Source organism: Amborella trichopoda, chromosome 3 (assembly GCF_054954075.1).
Source record: "Amborella trichopoda isolate Santa Cruz 75 chromosome 3, AtrichopodaSantaCruz75HAP2 v2.0, whole genome shotgun sequence".
Taxonomy (NCBI): Eukaryota; Viridiplantae; Streptophyta; class Magnoliopsida; order Amborellales; family Amborellaceae; genus Amborella; species Amborella trichopoda.
Window position 1 is genome coordinate 7,419,229 of NC_142338.1, and position 18,038 is coordinate 7,437,266.

Sequence of the window (18,038 nt, forward strand, 5' to 3'; positions counted from 1 at the left end):
ATTGTTAACTGTTCTATTATATGCAAGCAAGATGAGGAAGATGGTGACCACTCTTTTCTTAAGCTGGTATTACATATGATAATTGAGTTGGGCTTGCTGCAAGATGGGTGGGAAATTAACATTCCCTAAACAGGCGTCAGATATTATTGATCATCTCAGTATTCCTTTGATACCTAAAGTCGGGATTCTCATTTCGAAACCTACGAGAGCAGCCGTGTTTATGAAATCCAGAAGGAAAGGAACATGAGAGCGTCTTATGGGGTGGTTATGGACTTGGGAAAGATCAAAACCAAGATTTTGAGCATAATGATAAATTGAATGATCATAAAAAAAGGAATATATTGCCTTCTTGAGGTCTGATTTTATCTGCAACCTAGAAGAAGTGAGTATAAGACCAAAGAGAGGAATATAAATTGCATGATGTATCATTAAGTTAAACTTCGATGGAAGCTCATATGCTAATCCGAACCCGGAAGAGTTGACTAAAGATCATGAGGATAATTTGCTAGCTTCCTTCTCTGGTCCTTGTGGGTTATGCACAGCTAATGATGGCTGGTTTACAGGTTTAAAAATCATTGAACCTCAACAATGGGGTTGCGTTGTCATTGCGGCTTGTGATTCCTTAAATGCCACAAACTGGTGCACCAACGTGTAGAGGATCTCATGGAAGTTGAGGTGGTTTTCGTTTTAAATTTAGGATATATGCTGCAGAGTGGAGGTTCTACTTGTGATGCTTATAGAGAAATAAATATAGAGGTTTAATAAGAAACTTGTAAAGTTTATCAAAAAAAAAAAAAGCCAAAAAGCTTAAGCTTGGCTGAGCTTATTGACAGAAGTTTCAAAAACTTATATCGACCCAAATGCAACTTTGCCGGGTCCAATTTTTGGACCCATACCAAGACCTGAATCGGTTCTACCCCTCGGGTCCCGGGTCCATTGCCACCCCTAAATAGATGAGACCTCTTCATTATTCAAAAGGGTACTTCCTCTCAACTCATCCGAGGAAGCATGATCCAGAAGAGAGAGAGAGAGAGAGAGAGAGAGAGAGAGAGAACCTTTATGAGCTCCACTAATAACTGACCAGAAGGACGAGAAAGGCACATCCCAAATATACAGCAGTGAAGAATCAATTCAGTCTTTGAATTGATCACAATGAAGTATGCAAATCCAATCCCACAGTAACCATAGGGCAAATTTCTGAGAATGGATTCTCCAATGCAATCATCTAATATTTAATGGATTCTCTCTCTCTCTCTCTCTCTCTCCCCCCCCCTGCCCCAAAAAATAAAACAAACCACAAGCCAAAAGAGACCCATCAGATATATTCAATCAACAAATGAATTAAAACAACCTATGTTTCCTAAAAACTAAGAAAATAAAGAAAATGAAGAATTCCTCTTCCATAAGATTTACATAAACATAAAAATCTCTGGCATTTCTGCTGATCCAAATCAGTGCTGACACCGTGTGTGGGGGCTATTTACAGATAGGCTCATTGTTTACAGCTACTTGCTTCAGAATTGCTCGTGTCGGTTGATTACACGGGTACTCTCTTGGTTCTGAAACGATCCAAGAACTACAGAAAATAACAGGCAACATTACTGACCTTGGAGAGAGAAACATCAATTTCCATATAAATAAAGCATCAAAGAAAGATTTCTTACTGATGCCACAAATGGCTGCTGGAAAATCCAACCCAGAATAGGTATACGTTGTACGAATACTGCCACTGTGGGCCAAAAACCACTGTCAAGAGAAGCCAGAGAGAGAGAGAATAAGTCATAGGTATACGTTGTACGAATACTGCCACTGTGGGCCAAAAACCACTGTCAAGAGAAGCCAGAGAGAGAGAGAATAAGTCAGGCATTGTTATTTTGGGGAAAGGGAAATCAGCAAGAAAAGTCATCTCTTATCCACAATTCAAGGGGGGTGCGGGAGCTCATAGATGAAACCAATGCAACAAGTTTCCATTAGTCCCAACTCTCTCTCTCACACACACACACAGAGACACACACAGGGCCCGCATGCACACGTAAACACACATGTGGAGAGCACGTTAGAAAAGCTATTTTTATGGGTTTCATTACTGTTCTTCCATATAATTCCTTCTGGGTCCTCTGTTTGCTGCAAATCCAGAAAAATTGAACAATTTCCTAACAATAAGAAGAAAAGGACGACCTTTTTGCCAACTCCCAATGAAAATTAAAAGAATTGTCTAGAAAAGGTCTGTAACAGTAATCAAATGCTATGGACCTGAAGAGTACAATAAAACCGTATGCTTCAAGAATCATGCCCAAGAAAGCCCATCCGATAAGGACCAAAAAGAAACCCACACCAAATGCTACTGAACCCTGCCACCACAAGAATTAGAGGGAGAAAGATGAAGATAAAAAGGCATAATCAAGTTTATTTTATCACCAACAACGGTGATTATAAGGGAATGCATACCATGATCCAATGAAGTACAGAAAAAAAGTGATCTATTGAGATGATAATTGTCCATTGAAACAATGGATTGTGATGGAGAGAGTGACACCAACACAGAACAGGACATTACCGATAGGTAAGTCCCACTGTCACTTGACTGTTCATCATTTAATCAAAGAATAATGACTCTAATGGACAGTGGTCTTCCATAGTCCATTGGATAATGGTATACCATCTAACAATAATAATAGGGCAGGCTTTCTATGGGTCCCCATATGTAAATAATTTATGTGTTCGAGATTGACAACAGTTCGATTTTGATCAGACGGATGTTAGCAAACTGGGAAAAGTGTCACATACAGCTTCAGCTGTTATCACAGAACAATTTATGTCAAGATCGGATGGTTGTCAATCTCTAGCACATATAAATTCTATGCAAATGGAGACCCATAGAAAGGTTCCTTATAGTAATAACTCAAAAGTATGCTTCCTCATAGTTATAACTTAAGTATACTATTTACCCCAAGAAAAAACTCAAGTACACTATAATCCAGTGAACTCCAGAAAAGCCACTGCCCATTCAATCATCTTCATACGACAAATGATGCATGGTGATGCAAAGAGTAGGAAAGCCCAGGAATCACAATGTGTTCTGGTGGGTGCCTCCCCACCATCACGTCTATCATTTCACTGGACGGTGATGACCCAATGGACTAAGTATTTTTCATAGTCCATTAGATTATAGTATATGCCCCCTCGTAACAACAACAATGGTAAAGATGATGAAGATGATAATGATATTAAGAAGAAAATAAGAAAGAAGCATCACTGAGTAAGTGGTCAAGTTATTATGGTTCAACCTTGTAATTTCGGGGTTTTGTAAAGAATTGCATGGTGGATTTCAATCCGATGGTTACCATCACCCCTGACAAGAAGAGGATCTGGTAAGTGTCAACAGATAAAATGATGGTTAATTATGCAGAGGCAAAAAATATGGTCAGAACAAGGAGCATAGCAAACTAGTTGAACCAGGGTGAAGCTTTTTACTTACATTTCCCATAGCAAGAAGACCCTTATCAAAGAAGAAAATAATTCCCAAGAATGAGAATAAAACGCCAAAGCCAGTCAATCCCAGTCCAATTTCTGTTATACAAAAATTAAAAATTATTGCTCCATAAATTTAATGTTAATTCCCAAAATTTAAAAATAATTCCAACCAATGATTTTATTCACGAACTCAATTTGCAAGTAATCTCAGAAGCCAGAAACAAGAACTCCCATTTGACTTCTTCAAAGTGACAACATGTAGAAGAAAGGATTATTCACTCGTACACACACACACACACACAAAAAAAAGAAAAAAAGAGACAAGAGATTCGTGAAGAACAAGAAAACAACACATTTATCATAGAGAGTAAATGAACTTAATGATTGTACCAAGATTTCTCAGAGCCTAACAAATAATACTTCTCAGGAGATCTCACTGGCCAGAATCCTTTGCAAGTTATCAGAACTATGGCCTACACTAACCAAACCTTTAGCAATTTAATCATTATATGATTCTAGAGTTTCCAACTCTTTGCAAACCATCCTCCACCGAACAATGGCTCATCGAATCCAATTAGCTCCCAATACTTATATCAATACTTCAATTAGTTCCCAAAGGAAGTTGAAGATAAATTACAATAAAAGCGTGTTTTCTCCCAGTGCAAATTAGAAACCAAGTTCTCATATTTTCTTCAGTTCTATGACCACCTTTCTTTCCTACCATCAACTACCGAAAAAGAAATATGTCAGCTTTTAAGATTTCTCCACAGGATGGGTTACGGGTGGATGAAACACAGCATATAGATACAATTTTAAGAGCATTAGTGAGAGTATTCGGAGAACATAGATTAAATCCACCATCCATTTCCATCTGATGGATGATTGCTCATCAAATGTACCTCAGTGAATGTCCCTGCACACCCCCACTAATATTAATCTGAACCATCCATCAGTGGATCAGATGATGGATGTAGCTGTGGAATGCAGTTTTCTGTTTCCATTAGATTATAGCATACTGGAACCCAACAAAGCAAATACCATTCTAACAAAATGTTCAGTGCTTTAGTGCACTATCTAGGTTGCCCAGCTACCCAAGTTCTCTTTATGCTAAATCTGAAACGATTTTCAAGATAATAGGGGCTATCCTTAGTGGGTTAACCCTCTAAAGCCCCAACCAGGAACTAGGCTGGTATAGAGAGAGAATTGATCTTCCATGAGCAACATTCCCACTCCCGAAACATATATTACCTCGGAAAGTCCTCATAGATTATGTTAATGTTTTCAAATAGTAGCCCCAGGAAAGAGAAGACAGGATACCATATCAAAGAAAGAAATTACATATCGTCATATAGTTTGTTGTGGCCAAAACACTTCTTCTATGAGAAGTCCAACTGCACAAGTAATCCAATAGGCTCCCAAAGGATGGTCACATAAAGGGTTCAGGCCTCCCAATTAGAGTCTCATACTAATTTCAAAATGGTTGTCTTTTCATCTAGAGAAGGATGCAAGTCGGTTTTCCAAACCACTAAGGGGCATCAATTTAGGAATGGGAAAGTATAGTACAACCCACTGGAATGTGAGCATACCATGGTCCACCAGATTATAGTACACTTTAAAAGAGGGCCATGTAGGGATCTAACTGGGTACACTTTTTAAAAAAATTCACTAAGTGCCTGATTGGCTTACTTACAAAGCCCTTTCACAACAAATTTGCAGCAGAATATATCGAAAACATGGCCACAATCCCAAAATACAATAGGGTTTAGGCAACCCGTGGTTGAGTGTAGATGAACACTAAATCAAATACAGAAGCTCATGAATCAATTGCGCAAAATGTTGACCATACATTAGTTCAATTTTATTACAAGGCACAATTTTTTTGAGAAAGGATTACTTGTATTAAGACTGAGTAAATATGCAAAACAGGACCCCATTGACAGTGTCAAATGACATCGTGAAAAGAAAGACGATACAAAATTCTGTGCAATCTCATTCTGAAATCTCATTCTGAAAAATCGAGACTCTTAACTGTGTACCAATGTTCAAGAAGGAGGAGGCGGCTAGGCACCCAGACCCAAAGGCGACCAGTGTTTTTTAAAAAAACAAAATTGGATCCCCCACTCCTCCCCCCATTTTATTGTATATAGAAATGTCTGCTTTTTTATTTAACAAGTTAGTTTTGTTTATAATATATTGTTAAGATGCCAGAAACAGGAAGCACATATCAAACATAAACATTTACGACTTTAGATTGTAAATGACATAATTATAACTCAAAAGCAACATTAAAAGTTTCAAAAGTCATATCAGATCATTAAGAAATTATTAAACTAACTAATAAAATAAAAATGGTTTATGAATCATACAAGTAAATTCATGTATAAAACTAAAAAAAGAAGTAACAAACAATATTCATTTGGTTTGGGGACATTTTTATTAAATTGCTTTCCCAAAGGCCCAAACTACATATCCAAATGGGAAAATAATAATCCAAATACACAATAACATATTAAATATAGATTGCAAAGTATAAAAAAAAAATACATATAGAAAATAATAACATCATTAGACATTTAGGGGGAAAAAATACAAAACCTAATGAAAACTATTGAAATATACCAACCTTCTTGAAGTGCACTCAATTTCGGGTCAAACCAAAATGTTTGGGATCCCAAATCTCCTCTTTTACAACCCTTTTAAGCCTCAAAAAGATTGGAGATGAATATCCTTTAATATCATGAACATTCGAGGATTTTGAACAAAAATTCGATCTCTCAAAAAATCTTCAAATCTTAGTTTTTTTTAAGTTTTTTCTCACTCTAAAGTTTACTAAATTTGTTTTTGGGGGCAAGAATGGCCCCCTAAACCCTTATCCCCCCTTTTAAAGGGGTAAAATTACATTTTTTGCCCTAGACCACCCCTAGGCGTTTTTCCAGAAAAGCCGCTTAGGCGGTCGGGCAGCCGACTTTTCATTCATTGCTGTGTGCAAAAAGGATGAGAACTGTGGACCAATCTCAGATTACGCTGCCGCTCCTTCTTTGGCAAGGGCGTCGACCTAGGAATTGGACTCTCTCCAGATGTGATGCCATGAAACATGAAATTGGCTCGTAATATCAAAGATTTCTTCGAAAATATGGGCCAATCTCCAAGGAGGACAGGCAGAGCCCGAGGCCCACGCAATGATGGACTTGGAGTCTCCTTCAATGACAATTTGATTGCCCCACTCAGATCTAAAAACCTTCAAACATTCCAGAAAAGCGCTGGCCTCCGCAGAGGTGCTATCGTGATGACCAATGTGCTTGGAGAGAGAGCAAATTGTGAGGCCAGAGTGATCTCTGAAAAGGCCTCCAACTCCAGCAGGGCCAGCGTTACCTTGCGAACAACCATTGAAGCTTAATCTGATCCAGCCGAGCTCTGGGAGCCTCCAAAGCGAAGCTCAGGCCACCCTCGGGGTGGTGGACTGGCATGACAGTTGCAAATTAAGCCAGAAGTCAGAAGTGGAGAAGGTTCGAAATTGTTTTTAATTTTTGGTCCAAAAAATGACCAAAGATGAAATTTTCTCCTTGAGCCTAACTGCTGAAGTGCTTTCAACTCTGAATATTTGGTGGTTTCTTTAGTTCCAGATGGACCACAAGGTGGCTGAGACTGTGGCCTTCCAAACATTGCTCGTGATTTAGGCCAAGGGAGGGACTGGGATAGGTTGAACATCAAACCTATGGAGCATCTTTGATAACCAGTTGAGCATTGCTCCCTCTCTCGGGTTCAGACAGACTCATTTCTCTACCGGTTATCAAAGGGAGGCAATGCTCAACCAGTTATCAAACCGGTTGAACAACACTTTGATCTAAGTGAAGCTCTTAATCGTACTCAACGCCCTGTGGCCGGCTATCAAAGATCATGCCATAAAGTGGAGCCAATTGCAGAAATATACCGCTTACATTATCAAACACTTTGGGTGCCAACTATTATGAACTATGGGTGACTTTAGATCAGAGACCTTAGGGCATGAACACTATCAACATAGTGTTCTCACTGAGCTAGAACAAAATCATATGATGAGGCAAGCTTATATGCAATATCTAGCATCACATCACAAGACAATGTGAAATTTATGAACATATTAAGTGTATCGCACCTCCACACTGAGTTCAGAAAATAATTAGCCCCAAAATGACTCAAATCCGTCAATCAAAATTTCAATTATCCAGCTGAAATACTTTTTATGGGTTTCAAATCAATTGGCTAAGCGAATACACAAAATACTAGCTCAAATTGAAAGAATATGCTGTATGAAAAATCAGGCACATGCTTATACATTTATGAGGCAATATCTCAGCCATTTTGATGTCACAATATCATCAAATTTTGCCTCACTTATTGTGAGCAGGGTATCGATAAGAAATCAGGTCTCAATGCAGCTGAATTTTGATGATCAAGAATGACCAGCGTGATGCATATAGAAGGTGAAAATTCAGCAGCGAATGGATGAAGATTTTATGCAACTCAGCTCCATATAAGATCAAAATAATCTATACCCATTGTTTGTTCATCTAATGAAGAAATTGAAGCAATTTGATCAAGAAATGGAGGTCTAATCAATCAAATATGTGGCTTATTTTTCTGATACAAAAATAGCAACACAGATTCGTAATGTTCAATGAATTTCACCACGAAAATTGAAGGAAAATTCTCTCAAGATCTAGCTCCAACTATGATGCATCAATTTTGTATGAAATCATGATCAAATCAAAGTCTAAATGAGGCTCAATCCATGGATTTTGGGACTGTTGTAGCAGATGAAAAATCAGCCATGAAATTTCAACTCTATGGAGCTAGATTTATGGAATTGTGCATCAATTTCAACAGAGAAAACTTCTAATGCTCAAATTCAATTTTAATGAAGCAAAAAAGAGGAAGACGTAGAGAATTTGAGGAAGAAGATGACTTTTCTTTGCTGAAATTAAAGATCCAATGGCTGCATAGAGATGCTGAGACCATGGAGCTTGGTCTTGGCTTGCAGTATGGCACCATCACATACCATGATCCCTTTGCCATGAGAGACCAACATTGGTGAAACCATACCAAGTTAGAGGCATTTTAAAATGTGGCCGTATCGCAGCATATGCGGCTGCATAATGCGCTATGCGCCCTGAAGCGCATTGCATAGGGGTGCATATACACTTTGGTGGGATGCGCTAGCATATGCGCCGCATCCCACCGCATATTTGGTCACATAGCGCATAGCGCATATGCACCGCACAGCTTGTGAGCGAAAATAGTGCCCACGAGTAGGGGTGGGTATTTTTGTCATTTCTCCCCCTGGAAAGGGGGAGAAGGATTTTGGGGGGTATTAAACCCCTCCAAACACAAAAAAAAACAAAAAAAGTGGCTATTTTTGGGTCAAATGAAGAGGGAAAAAAATTAGCAGAAATTTTTTTTGAAAAAATTTGTTGATTTGCTCTAGGTGTTGTTGGGTTGTCAATTGGGATGATGAACCGTGACAACATGATCCTTCTCTATGGAACAAGGCACTGACTGACTGCATCAATCATCACTCAATGAGCTATTGCCACCAATAGCGCTTGCATGCAAGGCGGCTAAGCTAAGCCAGGTAGAGCTAGGCGAAGGAGATGCACGTGGTACTGGTGGTATTGGACAAGCTCTCAGTGAATAATCCTTATTTCTGCCTTTCTTTCCCAGGACGACTAGGAACGGGCAAATCAAAAATTTCACTTCGAATTTCGGACCTCAACATCCTGCTTCTCATGGTGTTTCACGACCAGTATTGGAAATGAAAGGAGAAGTGGTGGAACATGTGGAACCGCATATTGTTAGCTTGGGCATTGTTTTGAAGAAGTTCGCTAATATGAAGTCTTCTAAGTTCTAATGTCTTCTATAAAGCTAGTTTCAAATTTCTAGTTTCTACTTTCTATTTCTAATTTCTTCTATCAGGGGATTCAGAGTCTCCGACAACTGATAATATTGGAGTTAATGAATAAATTAGAGACCTACTGCCACATAAATCATCTCCATGTTTTTTCCATGCATTAACTTATTTTTTGAGACTTTTTGAAATTTTTTTATATTTATTGACAGCATCGGGGTGATGCTCTCGCATCTAGACCGCATCGCCGCATCAGCCCCCTGACCGCATCAGAACTGCATCAGGCATTTTAAAACACTGTTTAGAGGGCAGAAAAATGAAGACAAATTTGGAGTGTAGTTTCTAGAGAGAGTGGGCTCTTTAGGGTCTAGTGAGAAAGAGGGAAATTGAGTGTTTAAGTTTGAACTAATGTTCAAAAAGAGAGATTCGGCTGCCTAGGCGGCTTGGTCAAGTGCCCAGATACACGAAAGGCCTTAGAGTGTGGGGGAATGGCCCTAGAGTGTGGGGTGGTGGGGACGAGAGAGAGAGAGAGAGAGAGAGAGAGCTGTATATTGTCAATATATCAATATTTTAATACATTTGTGTTGTAGTTAATTGTACTATTATATTATATTAGTAACTTTGTACTTTGGTATTGATAGTCAACAAAATAATATTGTATTTGTACCATAGCATACCCACTTATTAATGATATATTGACATTTACAGCAATGACACACATATCGTAATATATTAAGGAAAATTGTCTCATGCGGGCTGGACCGCATAACTACATATGCCGTCAAAAAAGTGTAAAGCTTCCATCTTAAAGATGGATGCAAGTAGACGTTCCATCTAAAAAAAATGGAAACTAACGGTCCAAATGTTTTCTTACTAGAATTATTATTTTTAGTTTTTAAAATTTACTTATTTTTTCATATGCATGATCTCCATATTAGAGATTAAATATCCTTAAAAATTAAGTTAAAAAATCCATCTCAAAAATACATTTATTAATAGGCCTGCATTTCTACATATGCGGGCTTGGCCGCATAGAAACTGAGTCCATATATTAATATCTTAATACATTTGTACTGTAGTTAATAGTGTTGTTAGTATTATATTAATAACTTTGTATGTTAGTATTGATAGTCAATAGTTTATTGATATATTTGTTTCAATAAACTTGTACCATACTATCAACAATATATTATTTTTTTAAGAGACATCATTGACCCATGTAATCATAATATATTGACATCAATGCATGTAGCGATAATACATTAATGTATTTATATTATGGTACTATGACCATAAACAATATTATGAAATATAAATACTATACTTCATAAAAGTAGGAAGAAGGGAGAGCACCAAGGTAGAAGCCTTGGCCAAGGCGCCAGCCTAGAGGCACATCTGCCTAGGGTGCCTGCTTTGGGCAGCCCAAGCATTTATCTAGGCGGCCAGGTGGCCGGAATTTTGAACTATATTTTGAACCTAGGCACCCCCATTTATAGTCTATAGGTGAGAAGAACACAGTCTAGAAAGTTCTCATGGACATGCTTGTAGCAGGCAAGCTCAACCATTTATTTGTGAGGACCATTGATGTGAAGAGAATCAAAAGATTGGCCCAATCTTGGCCAAATCATCCAACCATGAGATGAGATGGATTCTATTCACAACATTATCCCATATTTCTTAAACCCTTTATCTTTAAATGGATTTATTACATCACCTAGGCAGGTGATGTGCGATATCATCAAATGACATCACCCTAACCACCTCATCTTATCCCCCCTAACTCCAACTTCTTCTAGATGCTCATGTGCACAAAAATGCACAATTCAATAGTATACATCGTAGAAAAAGAAGGGGGGGGAAAGAGCGAGAGAGAGAGAAAAATAGGATGACATCACCATGACATCACCACCTCTAGGCAGGAGCTTGGGCCAATGGGACCCACCCAATTGGGTCCCTCACTACCACATCATAAAAAGAAGATTTATCTATGAGAGCAATATTCTTTTCATGCTCAAATTTAACGAGTTGCAGTTTTCAATTTTATAAAGGCCCATCTCATAAACCTTAGGCAACATTGGCTGATCAGTATCTGCTGTCCTCAACATCTCTATAATTGTTTATGTGAATTTCAATAAATAATTGACCTTTACCCACCATGTAACAATACATTCCTTGATTCTCATGCCTTTCACCTTGTCAAATACATCCTTAAGAAAGTCATTGCTCTGACATTACCATCTCAACCAACGTAGGTCTAACTAACTTTGCTCGTCTCACCATGATAGTTGAAGATGCAAATCTCGTCTCCGCCACACAAAGAAATCGAAGACCTGAATACCATTTGAAAATGATTAGAACCAATTGATGATTGAGACCAAAGTTTCTGATGGCTCTCACATTCTTGTCTATTTTTACTATCCACTTGAACTCCTCATTTCTCTCTCTACTTTCTGGTGTATCAGCTGGTGAGCACAAATTTTTCAGGCCAAATTTGAAGTTTGGACAACACATGGGGTCCAAAACATAAGGGGATGTCTAACTTCTAACATGACGCTTGATGATTTGCACACAGCTGTATTATCAATGATAACTTGTTCGACATTTTCAGGTCCAACTTCTTGGACTGCATCAATGAAAAGCTTGGGCATATACTAAGCATCCTTATACTTCCCAGATATCAATCGCTTTTAAAAAAAAGGGACCAGATTGATAAGAAGCCATAAAATTTATCAGCGGCCGCCTTTGAACGTCAGTCCAATCATCAGATACAATACTCACTCTCATAACAGTCCATGAATGTTTTATATTTTTCAATGACCTTTCAATATTGGCCTTTTCTTGACTAAGTGTTGTTCTCAGTTTATCATATGAAGGCAGATTGTACCCCTTAACTAATGAGCACTGTCACATGTATACTTGATTACTTGTCCACAATCCGGATGCATAAAACACGTGTGCAATCAGCTGATCTAGCTCTACTCTTGGTGCCAAATTAAAAGACCTCACAATCACACTATCCCTTTTCTTTTTCTTGGATTTACTTCTTCGTAATCCATAGGTAAGGGTATACTACTGATTCTAGTTGAAGCCTCAGCCATTTCCAACAAGAAATGCAAACTCATGACACTCACAGAAATCTAGGATCAAATCAGGCACTACAAACTTCTCTTATTTTCAGTAAAGCACTAAAATGCATAGGACCCAATACCAAGACCACGTTCTTTTGCTTTTCTTCTAAACCCACCGTGCCGAGCGCATAACACAAAACAGTCCATGCTTTTCAATTGAAGGCACTCCATTACATCATGAATAAAGTATTATAAGGTTTCAGGACATGATTGTCCCACCAGAGGTATGCAGAAAAACAATTATAATAGTTGCGACAAGTCAGTTAAATTGATCACTATATTAAACCAATGCAAATGATCAATGCTCTCTTTTCCAATATAAATTTTCAACATATCCAAGAACAGAAAGAAAACAGCAATCATATTAGGTGTTAAGACTCCATTGTTAACTAGGTGTTTGAGGAACAATAAAATCATTTCTTCAATGTTTCATTTTGTTTCCCTAAGTAAGCAGTATTATGGCATTTACCATGTACAGTCACAAAATAAATTATGAAAGTGAAACTAAAGAATAAAATAAAACTTACTTTTCCTGTCGTTCATCTCAAAAGAAACCATCTTGCTTGATAAGATGAAGCGGTAGCAGATCTGTGTACATAAAAACTAAATTAGAATGGTCAGAACAAGCCAAAAGCACAAAATTGACACTAGATAAAGTGCCTCTAAACAACAAGCTAAAAGGAATTAACCCATTCATACACTTGTACTCTCAGCCCCACAGCTCGTCATTTTATTTGTTATAACTCGGCAATATTCTAGCCAAAAAAAAGAACCTGGGTAATGCTGAGAATATCTTAATACTACTCTCATTCCACAAAAAAAAATTGGGACAACTCAAAATATGTTTTGGACTACACAAAATACCACGAGGGTAACCAGAAAGGAAGATGTCCATCAATTGAAGCATTGCCAAACACAACTACATAAATATGCTAAGCCATATAACACTATGTGACCTACTAGTTCAGGGGGAAACTTTCTATTTGGTGGCACAAGTAAATTATACGTCCCTAGGCACTCCAGCCATCTGATCTAAACAAGATGGCTGGGGAGTGCTCCTGTGACAATGTTGCAAGAAGTGCTTCGAAGGGGGGGGGGGAAGAACCAGTTTCCAGCCAGTAACTGTTTTGCCATCCAAAACACCCAACCGAAACTAACTTCTGGTTAAAACCGCTAAAGCTAAAAAAACAAAAGGATAAAAAATCTTCAAAGTTTAGCATTCAAAACATTAAACGTTCCAAATTTAGCAAGACAGTTCTTGTGTGTACTAACAATCACTGATAAAAAGACCAGCAAACGCTGAAACAAAGGCTTTACTAAAATCCCTTTTCCATCTGTGAAATCACCAAAGGCGATTAAAGCATCAGCAAGGTACAATTTTCTTCATCAACTTCTTCTGCTCCAACCTTGCCTCCTCAAACCCTTGCCCCACCCCTCCCTCCCCGGCCCCCAAAACACCATGTATTCCTCTATTTTAGCCCTTAACCCTATTTATTCTTCATTGATAGCCTTCAAAACGTAGGTTTTTAGAGAAATGCTCCACATATATCCAATAAATTGTAACTTAATTAAAACTCCTAAATCTACCACAAATCCTGTCTTTCTTAACCGACCTCGTGTGTTACACTTGTGGAGAAACCAGGCCCCCTTGGTCCTATATCATATAATTCTCTCAAAACAGTGAGTTATAATTGGTTTCAACATCAATTTGAATCATAGCACTGTAAGTTAGATGCGTGATGCAACCAGCCATAAAAAAAAAATTAGCAAAACAGTCTTAACAAAAAATATTACCAGCAAATTTTTGTAATTTATATCTCTCCCAAATTGTTTGGGCTATTTCCATTTCAATTTAAATTTTTCCACAGATTCTATCATTCCATTCATCTTTTGCACTGTAATTATAATTTGGAGAACCAAAATTTTGAACAGATTCCAGAAAATGATAAAGATAAATGAGATAGGAGCCCGGACTAGGTTAATGGTCATAATTTCTCTGTTGTAAAGCTACACGATATTGGGGCTTCAGCACCATATTGAAAGTAAAATTACAGTGAAGTTTAGAAAATTGAACACTAATTGGATTACAGGAACAAGAAAACCCTTTGTGATTAGTTTTGCTGAAAACTTCTTGGGAAGTTGTACTAAAACATCAGGCTTATAAGCATGCACATAATGGTAACAAGACAACATGTGCATGTAGGATTACATGTGATGATAACACTTTAGAGCATTTGAGTTACACATACAATTGACTTCCCCTCTAAGAATGGATGCTCAATGGTTGAAGTCATACCAAGGGTAATTGGCAATCTACATTTTGTTCTTTGTGAAACTCATTCTTGGGAGACAATGAAGAAAGAAAGTAAGGGGCAACCTCTAGAACATATGCAATGCAAGTACTATCAAGACCAGCATAAAGCGCCAACCAAATGTGACAAAAATCACAAACCCAATCTGGGATTACTAGATATATCTAAGTAAATGAATTTAAAAAAACAAAGAAAATAAAAAGGAGATTATTCTTAGTAAATGTATGCATTGTCATTTTGTATAATGTATATCAGTAATTATCAAGAGATACATTCACATGCTACAAGCGGAACCTTAGAGGTATTTTCATCAAAAGACTGGGGATGTGCACAATGAATAGACTATTTCTACCTTTGCAAAATCTCAATCACAGAACCAACAACGGCATCACATGCAAACTTGAAAGGCAATATCTTCTGCCTATCCTAAAGGAGGAAGAACAATGAACCTAATCACACTGCTCTACTCTGGTTAGTCATCAACTAAAAGGCCAATCCAAGCTGACTACGTAAATACATCTTTTTACATCAGGGAGGTTTTGATCTGTGAATGGTTTGTAATCAAGTCCATCTACTGGTGTTAGCTTGAGAATTCCCTGAGACGTGAGAACTGTGTGGACAAGATTTAGAATACCAAATAAGCAACGAATTTTAGATAACAAGAAACATTTGAGCCAACTATTCAAATATCAGGAGCTATCATGATAACATATATAACAGCTTCGAGAATCAATTGCAACACATTACTGTTACATTCATCCCATGCAAGGCAAAATAACTTATACTCAAACAAACTCTAGACTCAAATCCCATCACTGAAAACTCTGTAGGGGGGAAAATTCCAAAATAGAGAAACAGAAGATAAACAAGAGGAAGAATTGTGACCAGAACATGATCAATCATATAAAAAACAGAACCAACTATTCAAATATCAGGAGCTATCATGATAACATAAATAACGGCTTCGAGAATCAATTGCAACACATTACTGTTACATTCATCCCATGCAAGGCAAAAGAACTTATACTCAAACAAACTCTAGACTCAAATTCCATCACTGAAACCTCTGAAGGGCCAAACAATTCAGAAATAGAGAAACACAAGATAAACAAGAGGAAGAACTGTGAACGGAACATGATCAATCACATCGAAAACATAAATAAATAAATTAACACTGTGTTGCATTTGTTAGCAGCATTCTTCTTATTCTTGTGATGAGAATAACGTTTGTGAGCCATAGCTGAAGAAGTTACAGAGAAAAATCAACTAAATAACATGGTCAAATTGTGCAAAATCGAATAAATTGGATCAAAGAGAGAGGAAGGATACAAAGAACGAGAAACCATAAACACTCTACAAAATTTTGAACAATTCAATGAGAGAGAAAACCTTTCACTCTGGTCGGGGCAGTGGCGCTTGGTTTTCTCAGGGAAGCAAAGCGGAGCTTGATGTCAGGAAAGAAAATTTAGAGAGAGAAATGGTAAAACAGAGAAACAGAATATATAAATGGTGTAGAGAGAGATCGTGGGGATCAAGGAAGAAGGCAGGCAAATATAAGGGGAAAGTTGACGCAGGGAAGTTAACGTTTTCCACCGCCTATTTTCAATGGGAAAAGTTTATATAGAGCCTACCCCAAAATTTTCAATGTTGTTTTGATGCTCGAATATCTTCAAATTGATCATATCGAGATGCATAGACATCAGAAAAAAAGGTATTTCAAGTTTTTATAAATAATATATTTTTTAACATAATTTTGAACCATTAATTTTTTAGATTTTTAAACTTTCATAAATCTATCGATCTACCCTATTTTTTAAACTTTAAATTTTATAAATAAATATAAAAATATATTTTAAAGTTATCACAAAGATTTTTAATAATAAAACCACATTTCTCGATACTATTTGAAGGTAGGCTCTAATTTGATTGTTTAGAGCATAGGCTCTATACAAACCATACCCATTTTCAATTGGGTGCAGTTTATATAGGGCCGAGGCTCTAAACAATCCAATTATAGCCCAATTTGTATAGAGCCGAGGTTCTAAACAATCCAATTATAGCCCACCTTCAAATAGTATCAAGAAATATGGTTTTAATGCTGAAAATCTTAGAATGATAGCATTAAGATGCATTTTTCTCTTTAAATATAAAATTTAAAGCTTCAAACATATTGTAGATTGAGTCGAATTATGAAAACTTGAAAATCTTAAAAACCGACGGTCCAAAAATGAGTTACAAAATGCACTATTTTCAAATTTTGAAATCCACATGTCCATGCATCTTGATGTTGAAATGATCAATTTGATGATAATCGGGCATCAAAACAACCTCTTCAAGTGAAATTTTTAAGGTGGGCTCTAAAGCTTCGGCTCTATATAAACCTTTCACTTTTGATTTAGTAGAATTATGTAGAGCCGAGGCTCTAAAAATCAAATTAGAGCCTGTCTCAAAACTTTCTCTGGAAGATGTTGTTTTGATGCTCAAATATCCTCAAATTGATCATCTCGACATCAAGATACATGGACATTAGAAAGAAATGGATTTCAAGTTTAAGAAATAGTCTATTTTGTAACGCATTTTTTGACCGTCAACTTTCAAGATTTTCAAGTTGTCATAGATCTGTCAATCGACACTATTTTTAAAGCTTTAAACATTATAAATAAAAAAAAAAAAACATATATTTTAAGGCTATCACAAAATATTTTAGAATTGAAATCATATCCCTCGATACTATACTATTTGAAGGTAGGCTCTAATTTGATTGCTTAGAGCCTAAGCTCTATACAAACTGCACCCTTTCGATTTTGCAATGGAAGAATGAAAGACGTATTAAAATTAGATCCATGTGGTCACAACTACGTGGCGGCATGGAATGTCACCGTCAATGGTTGAATTAGAGGGTGATGGAGAGTGAAACAGACGTATCCATTAATAGACATATGCATTAATAAATGGAAAATTGTTTCATTCGGGCTGGACCGCATGACCACATACACGGTCTAAAAAGTGCGAAGCATCCATCTTAAAAATGGATGCAAGTAGGTGTTCCATCTAAAAACAATGAAAACTAATGGAACAAATGTTTTTTTATTGGAATTATTATTTTTAGCTTTTAAAATTTACTCATTTTTTTATATTCATGATCTTTATGTTAGAGATCACTTATCCTTCAAAATTAAGTCCAAAAATCCATCTCAAAAATAGATTTATTAATAGGCCTGCATTTCTACATATGCGGAC

At 37.0% G+C, this 18,038-nt stretch overlaps 1 protein-coding gene across 4 annotated transcripts; it reads right to left on the reverse strand.

The window, feature by feature from the left end:
- Positions 1-1,194: 1,194 nt before the first annotated feature.
- LOC18428961 (vesicle transport protein GOT1) lies at positions 1,195-16,447 on the reverse strand. 4 transcript variants are annotated; one of them, XM_011623129.3, is made up of 7 exons: positions 16,188-16,447; positions 13,014-13,074; positions 3,479-3,570; positions 3,288-3,368; positions 2,254-2,351; positions 1,665-1,746; positions 1,195-1,576 (listed from the first exon to the last, which is right to left on the reverse strand). In XM_011623129.3, exons 2-7 carry the CDS (start codon positions 13,042-13,044, stop codon positions 1,538-1,540), a joined length of 423 nt encoding a protein of 140 aa, XP_011621431.1. In that variant the 5' UTR covers positions 13,045-13,074; positions 16,188-16,447; the 3' UTR covers positions 1,195-1,537. The 4 variants fall into 4 exon arrangements, with proteins under 4 accessions (XP_011621431.1, XP_088719303.1, XP_088719305.1 ...); XM_088863177.1 differs by having other exon boundaries at positions 1,665-1,826; positions 16,188-16,446; XM_088863179.1 differs by lacking the exon at positions 3,288-3,368 and having other exon boundaries at positions 1,665-1,826; positions 16,188-16,437.
- Positions 16,448-18,038: the final 1,591 nt, after the last annotated feature.